The 21,323-nt window shown below is 38.5% G+C and overlaps 2 protein-coding genes across 5 annotated transcripts in view; both read left to right on the forward strand.

Annotated features, from left to right (window-relative positions):
• Positions 1–241: 241 nt before the first annotated feature.
• Positions 242–13,414, forward strand: LOC121906195 (zinc finger protein ZFAT-like). Of its 4 annotated transcripts, XM_042424913.1 has the most exons (25): positions 264–324; positions 427–457; positions 1,652–1,810; positions 2,564–2,713; positions 3,029–3,154; positions 3,400–3,513; positions 3,791–3,934; positions 4,030–4,103; positions 4,579–4,667; positions 4,944–5,018; positions 5,354–5,502; positions 6,211–6,302; positions 6,622–6,770; positions 6,858–7,842; positions 8,810–8,936; positions 9,107–9,339; positions 9,477–9,558; positions 9,950–10,069; positions 10,964–11,137; positions 11,335–11,423; positions 11,805–11,943; positions 12,204–12,310; positions 12,499–12,586; positions 12,776–12,882; positions 12,966–13,414. In XM_042424913.1, exons 2-25 carry the CDS (start codon positions 439–441, stop codon positions 13,158–13,160), a joined length of 3,786 nt encoding a protein of 1,261 aa, XP_042280847.1. In that variant the 5' UTR covers positions 264–324; positions 427–438; the 3' UTR covers positions 13,161–13,414. The 4 variants fall into 4 exon arrangements, with proteins under 4 accessions (XP_042280848.1, XP_042280847.1, XP_042280846.1 ...); XM_042424914.1 differs by lacking the exon at positions 427–457 and having other exon boundaries at positions 242–324; XM_042424912.1 differs by lacking the exons at positions 264–324; positions 427–457 and adding an exon at positions 485–686 and having other exon boundaries at positions 12,972–13,414.
• A 1,721-nt stretch (positions 13,415–15,135) lies between these two features.
• Positions 15,136–21,323, forward strand: part of LOC121906002 (MDM2 binding protein) — a 32,316-nt gene continuing 26,128 nt past the window's right edge. The window contains exons 1-7 of the mRNA XM_042424641.1: positions 15,136–15,295; positions 16,659–16,742; positions 16,848–16,921; positions 17,107–17,255; positions 17,690–17,748; positions 18,567–18,711; positions 19,021–19,135. Of these exons, the coding sequence (XP_042280575.1) occupies positions 15,229–15,295; positions 16,659–16,742; positions 16,848–16,921; positions 17,107–17,255; positions 17,690–17,748; positions 18,567–18,711; positions 19,021–19,135 (693 nt within the window). The 5' untranslated portion in view covers positions 15,136–15,228. The remainder of the gene's footprint in view (positions 15,296–16,658; positions 16,743–16,847; positions 16,922–17,106; positions 17,256–17,689; positions 17,749–18,566; positions 18,712–19,020; positions 19,136–21,323) is intronic.

Genomic DNA, 21,323 nt, shown 5'->3' on the forward strand with positions numbered 1-21,323 from the left:
CTTACAGCCTGCTTATGTTAGGTGGTGCATTTTGTTATGGCCTGTGTTTTTTCACCATGTAGACTTTAAAATGTTTACCACCACTTGTTTCATTCTATAAGACAGTGTGTTAACCTAACAAGTTTAAATAAATATGTTAGTGAAAGAAATATTGTCCAAAAATGTGCTTCTTTGAAGAAAACTAACGACATTGCTGTAGTTCAGCGTTCAGCCGCAGTACAGTCCTCCTGCCACAGGCGGCGCTGTGTACTGCAGTACCACCACGTCCTGTCCACTTCCGCTGCTTGGGAGGACTTGTGTCGCAGATTCGTCAGAAATTTATATGTACGTAAAGTAAAAATTAGACTCTAAATCTTATTTCAGTTATAATATTCAGTTGTATTATGGCTCAAATCTATCGATAAATTAGTATATTTTGCTCCCCAGACGCTGGAGAAAATGGACGGACAGAAAGGCGGTAAGACTTTGAGCTAGCTTCAACTCGAATATGTTTCTCGGGTCTTCACGTTAGCTTGGGCCAAATCAAAATAAACAAACGCGTTTAGTTTAAAACTTATTGTTAAACGTGTTCCTGTTGGGATTTTCAGTCTTTAATTTTGTGTTCACGGTTATTTTAAGACTTTTTCATGTGCAGCAAATGTCTTCAGAGCCTGCAGAGTTTGAAAGCTTTGAGACAGCGTCAAATTGTGAGGACAAATAAAGATTATTGGCCTTATTTAAAGAAGTAAATACACCAACGAGCACTCAGAAATGGGTGCTGGCTCATCTTTTCACATTAGTCTGCTTTTAGTATTAGCTGCGTTGTCTTGTGGTCATTTAAAGCTGATATCAGTGTTTCAGCAACTGTCTTTTGTTATAAATTAGCACAATTCCAAGAAATGTCTTCCCATGTCATCTGTCAAAGGGATGGATGCGAGTGAATAATAGTGTTATTTTAATGTTAGAGTTCAAACAGCCTGATTCATTAGAAGTGGATTGTGAAACCAAATCAGAAAATGAAACTGAACAATTTTAAAGAATCTTTTTTTTAATCGTCAGTTTTTTCTTATAAACATACACATGCCATCCTCCATCACCTATCTCTGAGCAGCAAAAATGTGGCAAAGCCTGCCATTTTCCTTATTTTCTCCCTACCTTCAATTCTTGTTGCATATATGATATAGAAATACATAAAAAGAAAAGAAAAAATTGTCAACAATTTCAACATTGACATCCACAGACACACAAACAAGCTAAAAACTAAAATCACATGTCAACCATAGCGTAATACAATATGTAGTAGGCAGCAGTTAACATTTGAATAGATTCAAGAATAGAATAGTCATTTTATGTTTCTTTAATTATAGAATGTTTTATAGATTAAGATTTTACTGTCGTGACACACATTGAAGCAGTTTTATTCATTTGTCTGCTTGGCACCTTAGATTAAATAGATTCTGTCATGCCATAGAAAAATTAGTTTCCATGAGATGTTGGAGACGAGTGACAGTTAGTTACTGGAATATCAGGTTGAGGAAATGCCTCCAAATAACAATCTTCTCCACTGTTTTGAAGCAGGCAAATTACGTTAATCTCTCACTTAAAATTCCTCTCTGTTTCCCTCTCTCTTGCCCTTTGGCTCTGCCATATTTTTTTCTCCCTATCACTCCAGCTGGCTCTGTGTTCATGTGTCGGCTGTGCAACCTCTTCTCTCCCAGCCGCCCTCTGCTGCTGGCTCATTGCTCACAGCTTCACCCCCAGCAGGAGCCTCCTGATGACATCATCATTGCACTACAGCCCCTTGTAGCAGAGCCTGCGGGGACCCTGGCAGGTCAGATCAGCATGTCATTACCAGGACTGCTACTCTTTAAACATAAACTAAAAACCTACCTCTTTAGCCTGGATTTTGATTTAGAATGATTTACAGACATTATTTACTTTTCGTAAGTTTTTTATCGTTTTCATGTTTTACATTTTTTAAAATCTTTTATTTTATTATTGTTAATAATACTATTTTCCCTCTTATTAGTTTTATTTACTTTTATCTATTTTATCAAGTTTTTTAGTCAATTTTTATTATTATAGTTCTTAAATCTATTTTATATTATTACATTTTCATAATTTGTACTCCTTGTGTATTAGTCTCAAATTGTTTTACTATTTACTGTCTACATTTGCTTTGTCTTATTGGCTTGTCAGTCATCTGTGTACTAACTTGTATGAAAGGTGGTATCCAAATAAAGTTTGATTGATACTAATAGAGCTTCTAGAAAACATGTTTTATATCATAATCAGAATCATTAAACTCTTAATGGCAGGGATGCATTGGACTTTTACTCATTTATGAGTCTAATTGTGAGCAACGAATAAAGATGTAAACATCAAATGAAGAATATATGTTGATTGTAACAGAAGATCAATGCTATGGCTGTTTCATGTGGCCTCTGGATGACAATGAAGTTAACTGTAGTGTAAATTGGCTACGCAAAAAATTATTGTTCAGGGGATATGTTGGTAAAAATAAAAAGATGGAATAAACCCAGCATTATCCATTTATCTGATTTGCTGTCTTGTTGGCCCTCAGAGAGTCCAGTGAAACGAAAACGAGGAAGACCAAAAGGTTCCACGAAGAAGCGCACAGACTGGACAGAGGGCAAGGCTGACTCCACCCATTCTCTAGAGGATAAAGTTAGAAGAGAAGAAGAGAGGAATAAGGAGGAGGCAGACAGACAAGGTAAATCACTGGAGGGTGGTACTGTTTTTTTTTTTTTTGTCTTCCATAATACTTATTTTTACATGGAGAAGTCAGGACAAGCATCCTCTGCATGAGACCAGATTTTCGTTAGAGGACATAGGTGTCCTCCTGGTTGTGAGAGATTTCACACATGATATTATCTGCTCTCACATATCACAATATCCTGATATTTTGGGATTGACTGGAGTGTTACTGTTTTTCAATTTGTCAATTTATAATGTTTTTTTAATTAAAAAAAAACATGACATACAAATGCTCTGACCCGTTTCCCTTTTTTCTCCTTTCCACTTCTAGGTGAAAATGATAACGGGATATCAGGGCTGGAATGTAGAGACTGTCATCGCTTGTTCAGGAACAGACGACAGATCCTCAAACACATCTGCCTGAGAGAAGAGGAGGAGGAGGAGGAAGAAGAGAACGGTGAGGAGCAAGAAGGAGAAGGCAGAAATGTAAAATAAGCATGAAGCAAGAATAGGAAAGTTAATATGTGTTTAAGACGCATTCAAAGTTGGGGTGGTCTGAGGGAGTATGATACTATAATTACAGGTTCCTAGATATTACTGTCTTAACCATAGACGTTGATGAAAAGTACAGAGGAATGTCACTTATACACATTTATTTTCTTGGTAATTCCGAGGATTCTGATTATTAGACATAATTTTCAGGGAGCGTCTGTGGTGGAGCAGTAGTTGAGGATGCTGAAAATTTGGACCCTGGGGGAGCTGATCCAACTCAGATGCACCAAAACCCAGCAGGACCAGGACTTGTGAGAGAAAAAGGTTAGTTTAAGATCAGGACGTGGTTTCTTCACATTCATCCTTACCAGAAGAGACACCTAGTGGCTGCTCTAAAATCAGCACTACATGTGATCTGTGATGAATCGTGAAAGATTGTGATGGACATATATGTTTGGCTTAAAGACGTCTGCAGGCATTTAACCTGCCTAAATAATCAGTGTTACTCACACTCCTGTGTTTGTTTAAGTAGAGTTAGGTTTAGTTTTATTTAGTTTTATATTTGCTGTCTGACCCTTTCTTGTTCTCTCTCTGCTTGTAGGTGTGGGCAGCGGACAGAGAACCAATAAGAGAAGTCGGATGCTTTCTGAGGACCGAAGCCGCATCTCTAAAGAAGGAGGCCTTGGAACAGGCAACAAAAAGTCGGTCGTCAGTGTTGTTCTGAAGGAAGATGAAACAATCCCAGGTCAGTCTGAGAGAGCTTTGTTTTGAGCTAGTTTTTACATTTTCCCTAACAGCTAACTAAGTTTTATGTATTATTTGTTACCTTTAATTTAACAGGTGTTTCTAAAATGGTTCCAGTGGAGGACAGTTCAGCAGAAACAGAGTGTGTATCCATCCAGGCCAAGCCTCAGGTGAGCCCAGGAAAATGCAGGAACTTTAAAGTATCTGTGCACCCAAATTATATAAAGATATTTTGTATTTTCATACTTACCTCTCGTGGTATGTTGCTGTGCAGATAGTTTTAGTTTAATTTTCCCAAGTTTTTGATTATTTGTCTCTTTCTGGTCCACCACCCTGAACAGTGGAAGTCAAAGCAAATTTCTGTGTTATAGAAATTTACTTTTAAAATTTTCAACAGCAACATCTCTTTCCAAAAACGGTGTTTTGGATAGTTCACAGAACTCAGTCGGAACACTATTCATTGAAACTACTATCTACTGAAGAATTATATAGAAAAATCTTTATGAACTCAAATGTGATTCTGTGTTGCAGTGTGTGTTTTATTATAGTCTGGTTTATATTACTATATAATATTTCTTTGGTTTGAATTTATCCATGTATCCTAATATTATTTGGGTTTATTTATTTGTTTTGGGGGGCCTTCAGCACTCTGCAGTCTTCCAGAGTCAGCCACAAGACATTGGAAGTGAATCGACTGCCTGTGAAGACAACCCTAAAGCAGACCAGGAGCCAAGGTAATATAATGGAAAATGTCCATCTCACCTATAATTCTTAAAATGTATTATATAATCGATGGTTGTAATAACTTATAGAAAAAAGGAAATCTGACATTGATGCATAACTTATCACTGTCCACAATACAAACTAATTTAACACTGAAACACACTTGAAATTTGACTTATCAACTGCAAATAATTTTGTACAGGATTCTGCCATTTTCTGCTTGTGGCAGTCCGATCTATCCATGTTATCTGCTGTCAGCAGTCTGATCCCTTTGTTTTCTACTTCAGTTCTAACCCGACCTCCACAACAGTAACAGCCAGCAGAGGCTTCCAGGAATATTCTATCAAGCAAGATGCTACCAAGTACTGTATGAATATTTCCTTATTAAATGTATTCATTGTATTTTAAAGTACTTGTAGCTGTGTTTGGACATAAAGTGTAGCTCAGTGCTTTTGTGTAAACTACAAGCTACATAATACTGTAAATAAATTTGAGATATAAAGAGATGTTTGGCTTTTTTTGAGCTGTTAAAAGTTATAGCTTGTTTGCTTATCAGCAGTGTTATTATGTGTGCAGGCTAGAACCAGTCAAATAAGTTCATCTGTTTTAACAACAATAACCTCCACTGTTGCAATGGCAGCGATAATGACACTGGTCATTACTGGTGAATGTAATATTGTGACTCTCTGTCTCCCAGTTTACTTCAGAGCCAGTTGAAGATCTTCGCCTGTGAGTTCTGTAACAAGATCTTCAAATTCAGACACTCGCTGATTTCCCACCTCAGGACACACACCCAGGAGAAACCGTTCAAATGTCCACATTGTGACTACGCGTCAGCCATCAAAGGTAAACCCAGGCTCACTGGCACACAGGAGAAACTGTTTTGTAGTCCACACTGTGATTTCATAAGAGGTTACACACAATCAAATTGTTAACTTAATATAAGAATAACACCCATCACAAAATACCTGTTATTGCTGTGACTGCACCACTGCTCCAACAGCAATTTCAAAATCATTAGCAGATGCATTTTAATCCAGTATAATATATTACAAATTACAAATTAGCAAAGATATGTCAAGAAATGAATGACTGACTGAATGAATGAATGAATTAATTTAGGGAGGGGGGAGTTCCTGATTGGACTTGGGACTGTTGATGTTGCAGATTAAGGTAACGTCTTAAACCCCTTAGTCACAGGGCGTCCTAAACAACTTACTTATGGTAGTTTCCAATTGATCTTTCTAGGGACCTCACTATATATTTATTGCTCCATTGAATATATTGTCATGCACCATTACAATTACTACTCATGCCTGTAATTGTAAATAAGTTTGGATAAGACTGAAGTGATCCCACTGAGGAATCAAATACTAATTGTAGTGAAAAGGCAAAGAGAAATTACTGCAAGCAAAATTATTTGTAAAACATATAGCAGAGCCTGGTAACTTCTGCAACATTAGGATTAATACATTGTAAGAAAAATGCAATTATGATATTTTTTGAATTCCTGTAAAAGCTGCCAATTTACTTACTTGATTTTATCTTTTAAAGCCAACTTGAATGTTCACCTGAGGAAGCACACAGGAGAGAAGTTCAGCTGTCAGCACTGTCCTTTCAACTGCCTCAGCCCAGGACACCTCAAGGTCTTATTATAACTTTTTTTAACTGTAGTTTATATATTGTATATGTATCTTCAAGATCAAATGTGGGTGTTGTAGTATTGGTGGTAGCTGAATTTGTCAGTTGGTGTTTTTTTGGTTATACTGGTCCAACACTGAGAAAATCGAAATGATGTTGACTCGATGTTGTGATTGTGCCTTCGCATCTTTCTCAGTTGTTAATGGTTTCTACATCCGAATGAACTCATTTATTGTTATTATTTATATATTTATTAACTTGTTTATTTTGAATGTGTAGCTGCACTGTTGTCCTGGTTGTAAATCTGTGTTTCTGGCTCTGCAGGTCCACATAGAGCGAGTCCATTTGAAGGTGAAGCAGCACTGCAGCTTCTGCCAGAAAAAGTACTCGGATGTGAAGAACCTGCTGAAACATATGGAGAAACGGCATAACCTGAAAGACCCTGTTGTCTCCCAGAACTACCAACAACTGAGGTATGATCCACAGTATCTAAATATTTTACCTTCCTATCCAGCTATTCAACCCACCATCTGTCCTTCTAATCTACTTCTCTTGTGTAGGCTAAAGACTCGTCAGGGCCTCAGACAGCTCCTCTACCACTGTCCCACCTGTAATCGACGCTTTAAGAACCAGCTGGAGCGGGAGCGCCACCTGTTGGTCCACGGGCCTCAGCGCCCCTTTGCCTGCTTGCTCTGTGACCATGCTGCAACCAAGCTGGCCGCCCTCGCTGCTCATGTCAGAAAGCACCCCTTTCTATACGTGTGCTCTGTGTGTGACGGGAAGTTTGTCAGCTCACAGAGACTAAAGAGTCACCTTAAGGAGTCTCACCTTGAGCTGGACCAAGAGCAGGCTTTTACCGACTGCATCAACAACAGCTTCTATCTGATGCAGCCTGGAGGAAGCATGTGGGGAGATGAAGAGAGGGAGGACACAGAGAGAGGGATAAATGAAAAGGACGGGGTAGTGCATGAAAATGAGAGTAGGGAGGAGGGTGTAACAAATGGTGTAGGAGGGGAGGAGCTGAGAGATGGAGAAGGGGAGCAGCTTCAAGGAGCAAGAGGGGAAGACGAGGAGGCTAAATCTCAGGATGAAAGCGCAGAAGAACAGCAGGTGATAGAGGGAAAGACGAGAGAAGTAGGAGATTCCCAAGAAGTGCTCCATCAATCAATTACTATAGAAACCACAACTCCCTCTGACAGACAGGAGGAAGAGTGCGTTGAGTCTTCTGATTGGTCTGAAGTGACAGTGGCGGAAAGGTCACAGGAAAACACGGCGGACACACGCACCTCTGGAGATGGCAATACACGTGGACATGAAGAGAACACGCAAGGCTTATTACCATCCCAGGAAATTCACACCCCTACTTTGGAAAACACACACAGGAGTTCAGAAAACACGCACCCAGCTGATGACGACACATCTGCAGCCAAAGACACAAACGCATCTTCGTCATCAGTAAATACAAACTTGTCTAATTTGGGCGTACACACACCTTTGTCATCAGCACCTCCAGAAGAAGATAACCAGACTCCACAATCAGAAACGGTAAATTAATAATACAGGTATAATCTGCTGTTTCTTGTTTGTCCAGCAGTTTTTCATGTCTTTTCGAGGAGGACAATAATGTCAGATAGGGCTGCAAAAAACAATTATTTTCATAATTAATTAACTTGCCCATTATTTTCCCTATTAATGGAGTAATAGTTTTGCCTATATAACATCCGAAAACAGTTAAAAATGCCCATCATGATTTCTTAGAGCACAAGATGATGTCATCAAGTGTCTTATTTTGTCCGTACAACAGTCTAAACCCCAAATATATTAATTTAATATATGCTTAGACAAGGAGAAAACATGAGAATGTCGGGATATTTTTCTTTAAAAAATGAATTAATGATGAATTAATGATCAAAATAGCTGCTGATTAATTTTTTGTACTTTGACTAATCTATTAATTAATGCAGCTTTAATATCAGCATTAAATTCAGTGGAATGGCCAATAATAGCCAAAATAAATATCGCATGAAAAACTATAATTTTTGAAATAAGCATACAGATAAATCAGAAAGTATGTGTCATTAGATTTCTGTTAGAAATTGGTGACATAACTGGGGGAAACCATTGGTCCAGTCTAGTGGTATCTCTAATTTATTTATTTCCAAGATTATTTTAAATCTCTGTGCTTTGAAGATTAGGTGTGTTTGATCTGTTATTGATTAGTCCACTTGCTCACCCCAATGTATCAATGTTTTATCAAGTTCCTTTGAATGGCTGCTAGCTTTAACTATTTCACACTCATGCTTTCTTGATCCTATTATACTGTACTAGCAATTATTTAATTAGACTAGACTACATATCAGTTATTCATTCATTTATATGTTTGAAATACTCATATTAGAAGAAGAAAAAACTTTTAATCATCATCTAATTTTCTCCTGAGAGTCCTGTAGTTTTCCTCATGTTGAGTTTTTGGTCCTGGCAGTCTGACTCGTTCTTTGCTTTCTCCTGGTAGGTGTCAGAGGTTTTCCATCAGAGTGCGTTCCAGCAGGTGTTTTCGTCTCTTCAGAAGACTCTGCTTGATATGGAGACTTTCCAACGGCTCAGGAAAATTTACGGGGACCTGGAATGTCAATACTGTGGTGAGATGATGAAACCCTCTCGAGCATGCTGTTTTTGTTTTGTCCTGTTATTTTATCTTTCATGTGACTTTATGGGTCATCTTATTATTTATTACTCAGCCTTTCCTCTATCTGGTGTGAGTGTTAAATAGTGTCTGCTGGTTCTAATCGCATTCGTTTCTGTTGCACAGGTAAACTGTTCTGGTACAAAGTCCACTATAACGCGCATGTACGTACACATACCAAGGAGCACTTGCATTATTGTTCAAAGTGTAGCTACTCTTCCATCACCAAAAGCTCTTTAAAACGACATCTGATCCAGAAGCACAGCGGCTTGCTGCTGCCTTGTTCTAATCCTGGATGTAAATACAGCACACCTGACAAATACAAACTACAAGCCCATCAGAGGACGCATCAGGAACAGGTAACCAGCTTTCACCTGACTGCAAAAATCGTTTTTTTAGCCTCAATCAGGGGGAAAACTTTTACTGCTTATCCTATTATTTCTGTAAGAGATGCAAAAATTGACTCTTGATTTTTCTTGGTTGTTGTTGTTTACAGGCAAAGAGTGTGACCTGTCCTGTCTGCCATCACAGCTATCCAGAGCACAGACTGAAACACCACATTAAAACAGTCCATCCTGGTAAAGGACACACAAATATATCTACAGACATAGACCTAGACACACATACACATACTAACCTGTTAATGTTTGTTCACTAAAAACAACTTCAAACCTGTCCTTTAAAACAGTTTTTGAGTGTTAATATTCACTGCTGCTGAGAGAGAAACTGACAGCTCTGTTGTGGGCAGGTTATCACTAATTTTGCAGTATGTCATCATCTATTTCTATTATTAGGAGATTCATTGTGATGATGATACTGTATAATGTGGATGGCATTGTTTTATAGTACAACTTGGCCAAGCGTTAGTTATTTATAACTGCAGTATGTGACATTAGATTGACAGTAATTTGCTGTTGACAGTTATGCAATTTCATCGTGTGTGTGTGTGTGTGTGTGTGTGTTGAACAGATACAGTGCCTGTGCAGGGTAAAGGGCTGATGGTGAAGCGTGCAGAGAAGTGCCCTTACTGTGATTCTTACTTTCTAAAGAACAGCAGTGACTTTCAGCAGCACATCTGGGCCCATCAAGGTATGATGCCCCCTCTGTCTTTAACACAAACAAACACACACAAACGTCACACACACAAACAGTCTGGAGCAACACATCTGGACTCATCAGTGCACATTGATTACTGTGTGATCTGAGTTCCCATCTGTCTCTCTTCCTCCTGGCTACTCTCCAGGAGGATGGACTAGACTGAAAACACACTGCAGACATTGCAGGAGGAATTTGGCCTGTTGGTCAAGTGACTTATAAAATGATGAGAACCTAAACAAACAAAATCATCCATGTGTATACTGCTGGCATTATCTCAAAAAAAAAAAAATAGAAATCTGGCCAAGAAGATTGGCAGAAGTTACTCAAAAGTTATGAGACATGCTGTTTTTTTCCAAGGACTGTTTTTCTCTTACAGCGGTCTCTTGGATACAAAAGTTACACATGCAAAACATGTGTAACTTTTGCTACGCTGTATGTTTGTTTCTCTGGGAAGCGAATATAATGAGAGGCTGAAATCACAACATGGCTGAAATTGTTTCATACATAAACCATGGCTACTCCAGCTGTAATTAATGATTTGTCTCGAGGAAGTGAATTGTTAGTCCTACTCCTCTTCTTCTCAGTCCCTTGATTACCTTGATGAGCTGTTTACCTTGAAGTTACATCTGTCCTGAGGCTGTTGTAGCTGCCAGACAGAAATCCAGCACAGGTGTTGTTGAAGCTCTTAGTGAATTCAGCCAATTACCAAGACAGTCTCATATTTAGCATCTTTTTCAGCATATTTTACTGTCAAGCCTTTCAGTTATTGATGTTCGCTGACCAATTTATTTTAATAAGTTGACAAATTTTCCATAAATATGCTCTTTCCCTTTATTGTTTTGCTGGTAAAGTGGTCATTTGTGGTCATGTGTCTGTGTTTTGTAGGTTTGAAACCATACCTCTGCACAATGTGTGACTACGCAGGCCGCAGTAGGAGTAACCTGAAGACTCATATGAATCGACACAATAAAGACAGATGTCACGTCTGTGATCTGTGTGGTAAAACATTCAAATCTAAAGTCACTTTGAAAAGCCACAGACTGAGCCACAGCAGTGAAGGTATGCACAATCTACTCTGTCACCGCTGACAGTGTTTTTTTATTGTTATTTTTGTCCTGCTTATTTATTTGTATATTTTTGATTATCCGTGTTTCACTGATTATGGACTGTATGTTATTGCTCTGCTAGACTTGCAGATATTTTAGGAAGCACAAAGTGATGATTAAAAAAAGGACTATGGTTTTGTTTTTGTCCAGGGAAACGGTTTCAGTGCACAAAGTGTGACTTCACCTGTGTCTCTAAACCTTCCTTGCTCAGACACATGGAGCAGCATGCTGAATTTAAGGTCAGAATACACACAGACTTGCAGCCTCAGTATGTAGAATATCCATTATATCATACTGCAGCTGTGTGGCAGAATATTAGTGGAATGATAAGATATCAACAAAAAGAATTTGCCTAAAACCCCGTACTGTAACCACCATATTATTCTGTATTATTTTGAAGTTTTCCCGTGTTGAATATATTTTGAGAGAGTCATAATCAGGTGTAATCTGAGACAACAGTAATTTTCATTTGATATTGTATTGGCTAAATAAAACAGCAACACAAATAGATTATGGTGCTAACCTGATCAGTTGACAGTGGACAGAAATCTTTGCTTTTCCAAAGTCAGCCGTGTCTTACAGATATTTAATTTGCATTGTGTTTTCATCTGTCTATGTAGCCGTTCCGTTGTGCCCACTGCCACTACTCCTGTAACATTGCTGGTCCCCTGAAGAGACACTACAACAGGAAACACCCAGATCAGAAATATCAGAACGCTGGACCTGGACTAGCTGACCTAGATGCTTTGAAACAACAAGGTCTGATATCTGCTCTCACTGCCTCTCACTCGTTTTACTGTAGCGGGACATTTATACAGTGTAAAGCATTTTTAAAACATGGTTGATATTATGGTGAAGACTCTCAGCAATGGGAATCTATATAATTACTCTTATTAATCACATGTTGTGTCCATGTAAGTGGACTTACTATCAGGCAAAATTAGACGTGTTGGGTTTGTACAGAACCAAAAGTCTGTTCAGCACAACCATACATAGTTTTTATATGTGCCTGTGTTTAGGTGGAATGAAGTGTCCTGAATGTGAATTTATTTATGGCACCAACTGGGAACTGAACCGCCACCTGAAAAGCAAACATGGCCTGAAACTGGTGGAAGGCACCTGGGAGGTAATGTCATTAAAACTAATATTTCTGATTTAGAAATTTAAAAACTGCTGCCAAAATATCACAGAATAACACAGAAAAACGTGTTAGCTGGAACGTGTCAGCACATAATACAAGTATTTGTCGTTTTTATTTGTCACAGCCTGTATTTTCAGGATAATACAGTCTCTGTCATATGTATAAATATCTAGGTGGGGGAGGCAGTAGAGGCCCAGTACTTGCCCGTGGAGGATGAAGAGCAGCTGACAGAAGCACACGTAGCAGCCCTGCAGGACAACGGTAACAGCAACACTGATAAACATACAGTAGATACATTAGTCAGCCAAATAGGCTCCTTTTTTAAGTTGCACAGATAATTGGGAGAAATGCTGTTCATAGTTACGTTTGTATGTGTTATACCGTAATGTCATATATAATACAGTTTGTACATTAATACAAATGTATGTCTCTGTGTTTGCACGTATGCAGGGGCAGTTAATATTCTCCAGCAGATCACTGAATTCAGTTCAGAGGCTCACAACGCTGTCACCTCCATGGTTGCCATGGCTCCAGGCACCGTCGCCGTCGTAGAACAGGTAAACAACAACGTCACATGTCTTTCTCAGGAAATCATGAGAGGTTAAAATGTTAAAATGTTGACACTGAGTTGTGGCTGAAGTTGCAGGTGGCCGAGGAGAAGGAAGTCTGCAGCAACCAGCTGATGGTGGTGAACGCAGAGGGGGATCTAACTGGTAACCAGGTGATGGTGGTGGAGGAGGGACACGGCTTGGAGGCCCTGACAGTCCTCACTCAGGGAGAAAACACTCACCACTATATTGTCTACGTCCAGGAACATACTGTAGAAATCAACTAGCATTTCACCACAGGATTGTCGATCCATCAGTACTGGGTGGATCAGTGCGTATCAGTAGATGAGTAAAGTAAAGCAACATAAAATGTTCAATAAGCAATAAAATCAGGATTTAGTGAATGTAAGAATTCCTTTCATCATATTTATTTTTTAGTCACTTGGTAATTATAAAAACAATAAGTGCAATACTTTGTTGTGTGATAATGTGACATATTTTGTACTTACAAAGCATATTTAAATAAAATCCCTGTCCTGCACTGGTTGATGCACGCGAGTGGCCTCATTTTCTAAGTCCAAGTTGTTGATTGAGTTCAGTTCAGTTGTTTCTCAAAATGAAACTCAAACATTTCTTCAGGTTTCAAATTATGACACATTTTTAATACGTACGAGATAAAACTAACAGTATAGACTATTTGCAGTGTACCAGTTCTACAGAAGAAAGTGCTGAATGTTTTGAATAAAATGAAAGAGGAAGAAACAACACCCTGAATTATAATCTCAAGATAGTGGTTTGTAGCTTGGAAATGTATTGAATTGTATCAATCAATCAAAATTTATTTATATAGCACCTTTCAAACAAACCAAATGCAACTCAAAGTGCTTTACAAGCGACTGACAAAACGTACAGGATGTTAAATATGGATTTAGAGACTAATGCACACCAAAATAATTAAAAAGCAAAAGAGTTAATTGAAAAAAAAAAACAATATAAGATGGATAGTTAAGATCATAAAAGATTAGAGATAATACAAGCAATAAAAATAACAATGAAAAATAAAATTATGAAGTACTTGAATGAATGAATAGATTATAATAAAACAGTAAAATGTTAATAAAATAAAATAGAATAAAATAAAATATAATGATAATAAGTAAAAGAGGTATATAATAAAACCATAAAATTGTAAAACACTACATAAAAGAAAAAATAGATAGATGGGTTTTAGTTTAAGTTTAAATATGTATATGTATATATATATATATCCAGCTCCTCGCAGATCCTCTGGAAGGCTGTTCAGAGATTTTTGTTCTGCTTTGTGGAGCAGCTAAAAGAGAAGAACCAGAGGATCTGAGAGGCCCTCCTGTATCATACACTAAAAGCATTTCTGAGAGGTAGTCTGGTTCAAGATCATGCAGTGCCTTATAAACTAATAAAAGAACTTTAAAATCAATACGAAAACTAACAGGTAACCAGTGTTAAGACTTTAAATTATAATGTGTGCTCTCCTTCTGGTCTTAGTCAGCACTCGTGCAGCAGAATTTTGATTAATCGTAGCTGACTTATTGAATTCCTCAGTAGACGAGAAAGGAGAGCGTTACAGTAGTCTTGCCTGCTAGTTATAGAAGCCTGCATTAGTCTCTGTTTTGCTTAGAGAGAGAAATGGCCTCACTTTGGAGATGTTCTTCAAGTGATAAAAAGTTGTTTTTGTGACACCCTGCACATAAGGCTTGAAATTAAAATTAGAGTCAAAAATCACACACAAAAGAATAAGACTTCAATACTCAAAAGTGACACATTATTGTTTCACGGTATGATATGAACAGTGCATGAAGTGTGAAAAGAGGTCAGGTACCATGATGACAATAAAGAGAAAGTCTCCTCAGCATAGCATGGTGATAAATACCATGTTTTGTTTTTTTTTGTTTGTTTTTTACCAAATGGTGACCCTTGCAGTCACATATGAACTTGTGATAGAGACATTGCTGTTACATGTAGCTGTAATATGTAAAAATCCATATTGTACAGATGGATTTATTTATTGCTGAAGAAAATTGTATCAAGGATAAAAAAGCAACCTTAAGCTGGATTTGCTACCAAGACAGCTTATATTAACGTATCAATGTACTGTACACAACATCTGATGCAGATGTTCAGGTCCATATTGTCCATATTAATGTCCATATTGTAGTCCATTGTCAGGCCAGCAGGTGGCGGTGGTGCGCTGTGTTATTTGTTGCAAACCATAATACATTGTACAGAAGAAGAACTGGTGGGAAATTTAACGCTGTAACAGGCGGGTATTTTACTACAAACAAACACAATAAGTGACACTACTAATGATAACGCGACATGGACAGATACGTGTTGGTTGTATCTTTTTGCCAAACTGACGACGACGGTACGGAAGATTACAAATGTAAGTTTTTATTCCCAAAATGAAACATATGAAAATTGCTGCACTATCAACGATGCCAAGTCTAAATTAGTTAACTATTGTTAGCTAGCTGTTTAACGCTAGTGGTTCAAGAAGACTGCTATAGTTACACATTAGAAAGAGATAAAGAGGCAATTAAGTCAAGTTGATCAGTGCTAACAATACGGCAGGTTTGTTGACAGATAGTTGGGTCACCTAACTTACTAACTCCTCTTCTTTTTAGACATTTTCAGTTAGCCAGTCAACATGTCTTTATAATGAAAGAGAAATCGTGTTGCTAGTAGTTAGTGTTAAGACTAATTGACAGGACTTGTAAGGATACAAGGTGTTAGCAGCATACAGTGTTTTGTTTCTGAGATTACAGTGTTTACCTATGCTAACACAGGATCAGTGGTGGAAGAAGTATTCAGATCCGTTACTGCAGTAAGAAATGTAAAAATACTCCATTACAAGTATAGGACTTGCATGAAGAATCCTTCTTAAGGAAAAGTACATAATTATTATCAGCTTGATGTAGTTAAAGTATTGCAGTAAAAGTACTCATTTTGTCCCTCTGACTGATATATTATTATATATGACATCATTAGATTATTAATACTGAAGCATCAGTGTGTAAACAGCATGTTACTGTTGTAGCTGCTGGAGGTGGAGCTGGTTTCAACTACTTTATATACAGTTAGATAGTTTAGTCCAGTGGTTCCCAACCTAGGGGTCAGGCCCCTCTAAAGGGTCACCAGATAAATCTGAGGGGTCGTTAGATGATTAATGGGAGAGGAAAGAAGAAATTGCAAATCTGTTTTCAGTTTTTGGACTTTTTCTCTAATCTTTGGTTTTTGGTGAAATATTGGATCATTTGAACACTTATTGAAATGAAACTATGTGAGAAGTTTAGAGGGAAAAATCACTATTTGGTGGAGCTGTTAACAACTCATAGACATCTACTACTACACACTGCTTTTTGTAAGACGTCAAAAGCCAAAAAGGTTGGAACCACTGGTTTCATCTTGAACAATGTGTTGTATTTTAAAAGCTTGTTATATTATCCATTGTGTCAAATCTTCATCTGAAAAGTAACTAAAGCTGTCAAATAAATGTAGTGGAGTAGAAAGTACAATATTTCCCTCTGAAGTGGAGTGGAAGTGTAAAGTAGCATCAAATGGAAATACTCAAGTAAAGTACAAGTACATAAAAATTGTACGTAAGCACAGCACTTGAGTAAATGTAGGCTTCTTAGATACTTTCCACCACTGAACAGGATGCTCTATTTTTTATGTTTAATGTTAATATACAAACCAGCAGCCTGGTTGTGATGAAGCCTGACAGCTGCTGTTGTCATTGTTCACAGGTCTGGAGCCAGTGAAGCACATATATGACACACTTGTGGACATCTCAACTCAAGAATCAGCCAGAGGGATCTCTGTGTTCCCAGGTGGAGTAAACCTCAATATGCATCTTTTGTCTCTCTCTGACTTCCAGCACATAAACTGTTGTTTTCCACAACTTCCATTATATTTAAACATGCATGTTTTCCCAGCTTGTTCTCTTAGTGGAGGCCCATCAGTTCAGAGGTGGTACTTCGCTGTTCAGGCTACCCAGGGAGTAACGCAGGTAAGACGTTTTATGACTATTTTGCCATGAACTATTGAAGTGTCAAAGAACTGGGCACAAATGTCTACTATCTATCTTTTTCTAGATAAGTCTTGAATTGACTTGATTGACTGAATATTTCTTATACCGGTTCCCACACAAATACCTCAATCAACAAGACTGAATTAGAAATGCTTGTTTTGTAGTTTTGCAGCTCAGACTGGGAAGAGCTGGGGACAGGCCATCAGAAAACTGACAGTGAACAGGATGAGCCTCCTGCTTTGGAGTTATGTCTCAGTTCTCTGAGTAATCACGAGGGATTGGACCAAAAAGCTGACCAGCCGGCACTGACAGAGTGAGCCACAGATAATATTTTCTCTACTGTAAATAAGTCTGCTTGTTTTTTTTTCTGCTTGATGTTTGTTGAAGGTATGTGCCAGATAACATCTATTATCTGAACATAATAAACTCAGGCATATTACTGTCCCTCTAATAAACTTATGGAGGGAAACATTTCTGTATTTTATTCTCAGTTTGTTCATGTTTAAGTACAAGAAGGATGCAAATAATAAACTTTATTTATATAGCACTAAACACTTAAAGTGTTTTACAGTAAAAAAAACAACAAAGCAAAACAAAAACTTTAAATTTTGCTGAAATGATAAGACTTGAGAAAAATAAAAATAAAACAGGATGTGAAGATATCATGAAGATGTTATTCATTTATCTCAAATAATTACCAGTGGGGCTGATCCCTCTGATCTGACCTGTATGTATTTATATGAACAGGCTGTTGGAGGAGGCTGCAGAAGGACTTCATGTACTGTCCGACAAGCTACCACCTCCAGGTACAGTTGACCAATCCATAGCACTCACTGCCTTTACATACAGTACTTGAATTCATGACTGCAAGACATCTTATCATTTTCTAGCTGTCAGTCGTGGAGATGTTAACTGTGTGCTCAGTTGAGCTGTCACTTTCTCAAAAGATCTAGTTAGAATGAAGGAAAACGAACATAAAATTTATTCAAATGAATTGCTTCCACATATTAATTCTCAGATGGTTTGGTGTTTATAATTATCTGTACAGCACGGCTCGCCAGTTTCCTCCATTTTGCATTAACGATGAGAACAACAATTGTCTAGTTTAGGGGAACAGAGTGTGCAACAATAAGTTGCTGTTTACTGACACGAAACAGTGTCTCAAGTGAGAGTTTTGTCTCAGCCAAAAGCTGCCAATTATGAAGAATTAAAACCTCTATTCCTGAAGCCAAACTCCTCCGCTTCAAGCAATTAGGTTTTGAAAACCTGCCTGCTGCAGCCTCATAGAAAAGGTGGCTTACTGTACTCAAAGCTTGGAGGATACTTCTCCTCTGACGACTTCTGAGAAACTCTGCCTCCTGGTGCGATATTCACTGTTAAAGAACTTTTCTTAGCACACCACCTCCACATGACTTCAGGAACAGTCCAACATCTGCTACCCTGAGGAGCTGGAGTCACTACTTCCAAAGTTCTTGATATTTAGAAATGTAGACAATTAATTCTACCTTCTTCTTCTCTCCTCATGAAATCCTACTTTATAGAGATATGTATGTAAAAAAAAAAAAAGAAGAAAGGAAATGTTTAATGAATTCCTTTGTGGTTTGTCCCATTTCTTCCCCCTCAGGTAAAGCCCTGTTGGATGTACTAGTGTTGGGCTCTGCTGAGCAGTCCCCTGCTTTAAAAGACCTGCTGCCACTGCTGGGAGCCCTCAAACACATGAGCTGCTGGCATGCTGCGAAGATCACGGTAGTCACACAGCACACCACCGGGTGAGAAGTTGTGACATTTGACCACAAGGGGGAGTTAGAAGAGTAAATATGAGCAGGTGTCCACTTATAGTAATGGATGAATACTCTGAACAAGATATATACATAAGTACTCGTTCTAGTTGACGGCAAAATAACTGTATAAAACCCTGAAGTAGTGTGTTGCTGCTGTACAAACAGGTTTTCCAACCTGCTTGCTTAATTGGAGACTTTACATAAATCAGAACTTTTATTCCTGATTTACAGGAATCATCAATAAAACTAATTTAAGTCCTCTATACTTGTCAGTGAGTGATCCTTTTTTTGTTTCAGGTGGCTGAAAGCTGCGTCCTACCTGAACGCTGCTCTGGTGGAACCTGCTGATTTGGGCAGCTGTATCGATCACAACGAACTGTGGAGAGGAGGCCTGGTTATTAGAGAGAAGAAGGTAAGGATCTCTGATAATGGAGAAGTGTGTGTGTGTGTGTGTGGTACAGTGAGGGTTTTTCAGGATACATTCCTGATATAGTTCTTTTTGCATAATTTATTTCACATTTTTCTTCTTAACTGGAAAATTGAACTGGAGAAAGAGGTGGAAAAATTAAGATGCTTACTTTTTTACCACCATCCACACCATGAGAAGAGCACAACAGTGTTAGTTTTTGTTGTGAAAAACAACAACAGTGTAACGGTTACAAACAGCAAAGTGGATATTTATGACACAGGTCTCTGGAGGGCCAAAAAGTCTGGCTTATTTGGAGAGAGGAAGAATAAGGATTTCCAAGAGGGTTGTGTGTCTGTGTGTGTGTGTGTGTACAGCATGTGCACGCCTTGTCCGTTACAAGAAGACATTTAGATGAATGTGTATGTGGATGAAAGCTGTTGAGTGGAGAATTTGGATGGAAGCATTTCTCTGTGTAATTCTTTGTATGTATGGTTGTTTTGGAGCCTGTGTAGAGAGTTTTGTGTGCACGCGTGGGCTCATAATTTAAAGGTAGCAATTAAGGAAAGAGCTTTATGTGAGGTATTAGCTGCTATTATTGCGTCTTTAGTCTTATCTTTTCTGTGTGTGTGTGTGTGTGTGTATGTATTTGTGTGTGAATATTCCGGACAGTAGAGGGCATGAGAAAAATCTGTGTCCTTTTGAACTTACCGTCTTTCCTGCTTAAGGCGTTTTATTATGAACGCTCTTCACTGTAGGCTGGAGCTCACAGCTCACTGGGCTCAGAGAAAAATCGAGTAGAGAAAAAAAAACACGTTTCCTCTCATATTAAGAACCTTCTGTACCAGGACTAATCTTAGTTCGGAGACCTGATTCATGCCTCAGTATTTGTTCCTGCACTTTTTTTTTTTTTTTAATATGAAATTACTCACGCTGTGCACACAAGGCCATAGGGTAAATTTTAAATTTCCTTTTTCAATTGAGTGAATCTTTGACTCAGTGGGGGATAAGTCTTTCCCCACCGCTGAATGAATCTAGAGGAAGCACTGGAGGTCACTGAGGGGTCATGAGAAATAGCTCTGTCTTGCTGGCATTGCCCTCGCAGAGCCGACCCAGCTTGACCCAGCCTGGCCCCGTTCTGACCTGATCTCACTCCCTGATGCCAATTGATTATTCCTCTGGACTCAGGCAAAGGAGAAGTGTTAGAGGACGCCTCGGGCAGTGTCTGTCTGGGACATTGCAGGTGGTCCTGACATGCAAATACAGCGCTGGTCTTTACTTTATAGAACTTGAAAATGTAAAAGTACATTCAGGTGAAAATAATTGCTTCAACAACAGCACTCACCCTCATTATTCTCACTAGAAGGATGAAGGATTATGTTTTTAAACTACACTATATGATCACATAGTTTTGTCTGTATTTGGTCTGAGGCTTTTTTCATGATTTGGCAGAGGCCCCCTACTTCCAATTAAGGGAAGTCTTACTGCTAAGGCATATATAATATTTTAGATGACAACAATCTTCCATCTTTGTGGCAACAGTTTGGGGGGAGGCCCTTTCTTGTCAATGCCCCCGTACACAAAGATAGAGCCATAGAGAAATGGTTTTCCCAGTTTGGTGTGAAAGAACTGCAGAGTCCTGATCTCAAATCCATTCAACACCTCTGGGATGAACTGGAATGCCAGGCCTTATCACCCAACATCAGTGGGCCGACCTCACTAATGCTCTTGTTTTGCTGACTGCGAGCAAATCCCTGCCGCCACGTTCCAAAATCTTGTGTAAAGCTTCCTCAGAAGAGTTGAGTTGCGGGCTGTCATAGCAGCAGATTAATGGCCATTGTTTTCAAGTGCGAGGTTTAACAATCAAATATGACCGTGTAGGCTACTTTATTTCTCGCTTTCCTCCTAGTAGCTACGCATACTGTCTTCTGGTGTCAAAGTGAATAGGCTGAGGTGAGTTGACGGCATTTTTTGTTGCCACTCTAGAGATTACTTCTCGCCCACTTGTACTTCGTTCTCATTAAGGGGAAACTATGGCAGGTGCAGTAGTTTCTGTCTTTGGATAGAATTGGCCAATTTTGTGCTGTTTTTCCACGGTTTCTCTGGGGAGATTCAGCAATCTGTTTCGCTGCGGAGTTTCTCTTTTTGTCTCATACTGTTGGCGTCTTTTTAATCTCACTCAGAGTTTCTGTTT

Source organism: Thunnus maccoyii, chromosome 10 (assembly GCF_910596095.1).
Source record: "Thunnus maccoyii chromosome 10, fThuMac1.1, whole genome shotgun sequence".
Taxonomy (NCBI): domain Eukaryota; kingdom Metazoa; phylum Chordata; class Actinopteri; order Scombriformes; family Scombridae; genus Thunnus; species Thunnus maccoyii.

Excerpts from the sequence above, each read along its gene's own strand:
- LOC121906195 (XM_042424911.1), top strand. The coding sequence starts at position 638 with ATGTCTTCAGAGCCTGCAGAGTTTGAAAGCTTTGAGACAGCGTCAAAT. Across the intron at positions 3,514-3,790 it reads AGGACTTGTGAGAGAAAAAG|GTGTGGGCAGCGGACAGAGA; the intron begins GTTAGTTTAAGA and ends CTCTGCTTGTAG. Across the intron at positions 3,935-4,029 it reads GGAAGATGAAACAATCCCAG|GTGTTTCTAAAATGGTTCCA; the intron begins GTCAGTCTGAGA and ends TTAATTTAACAG.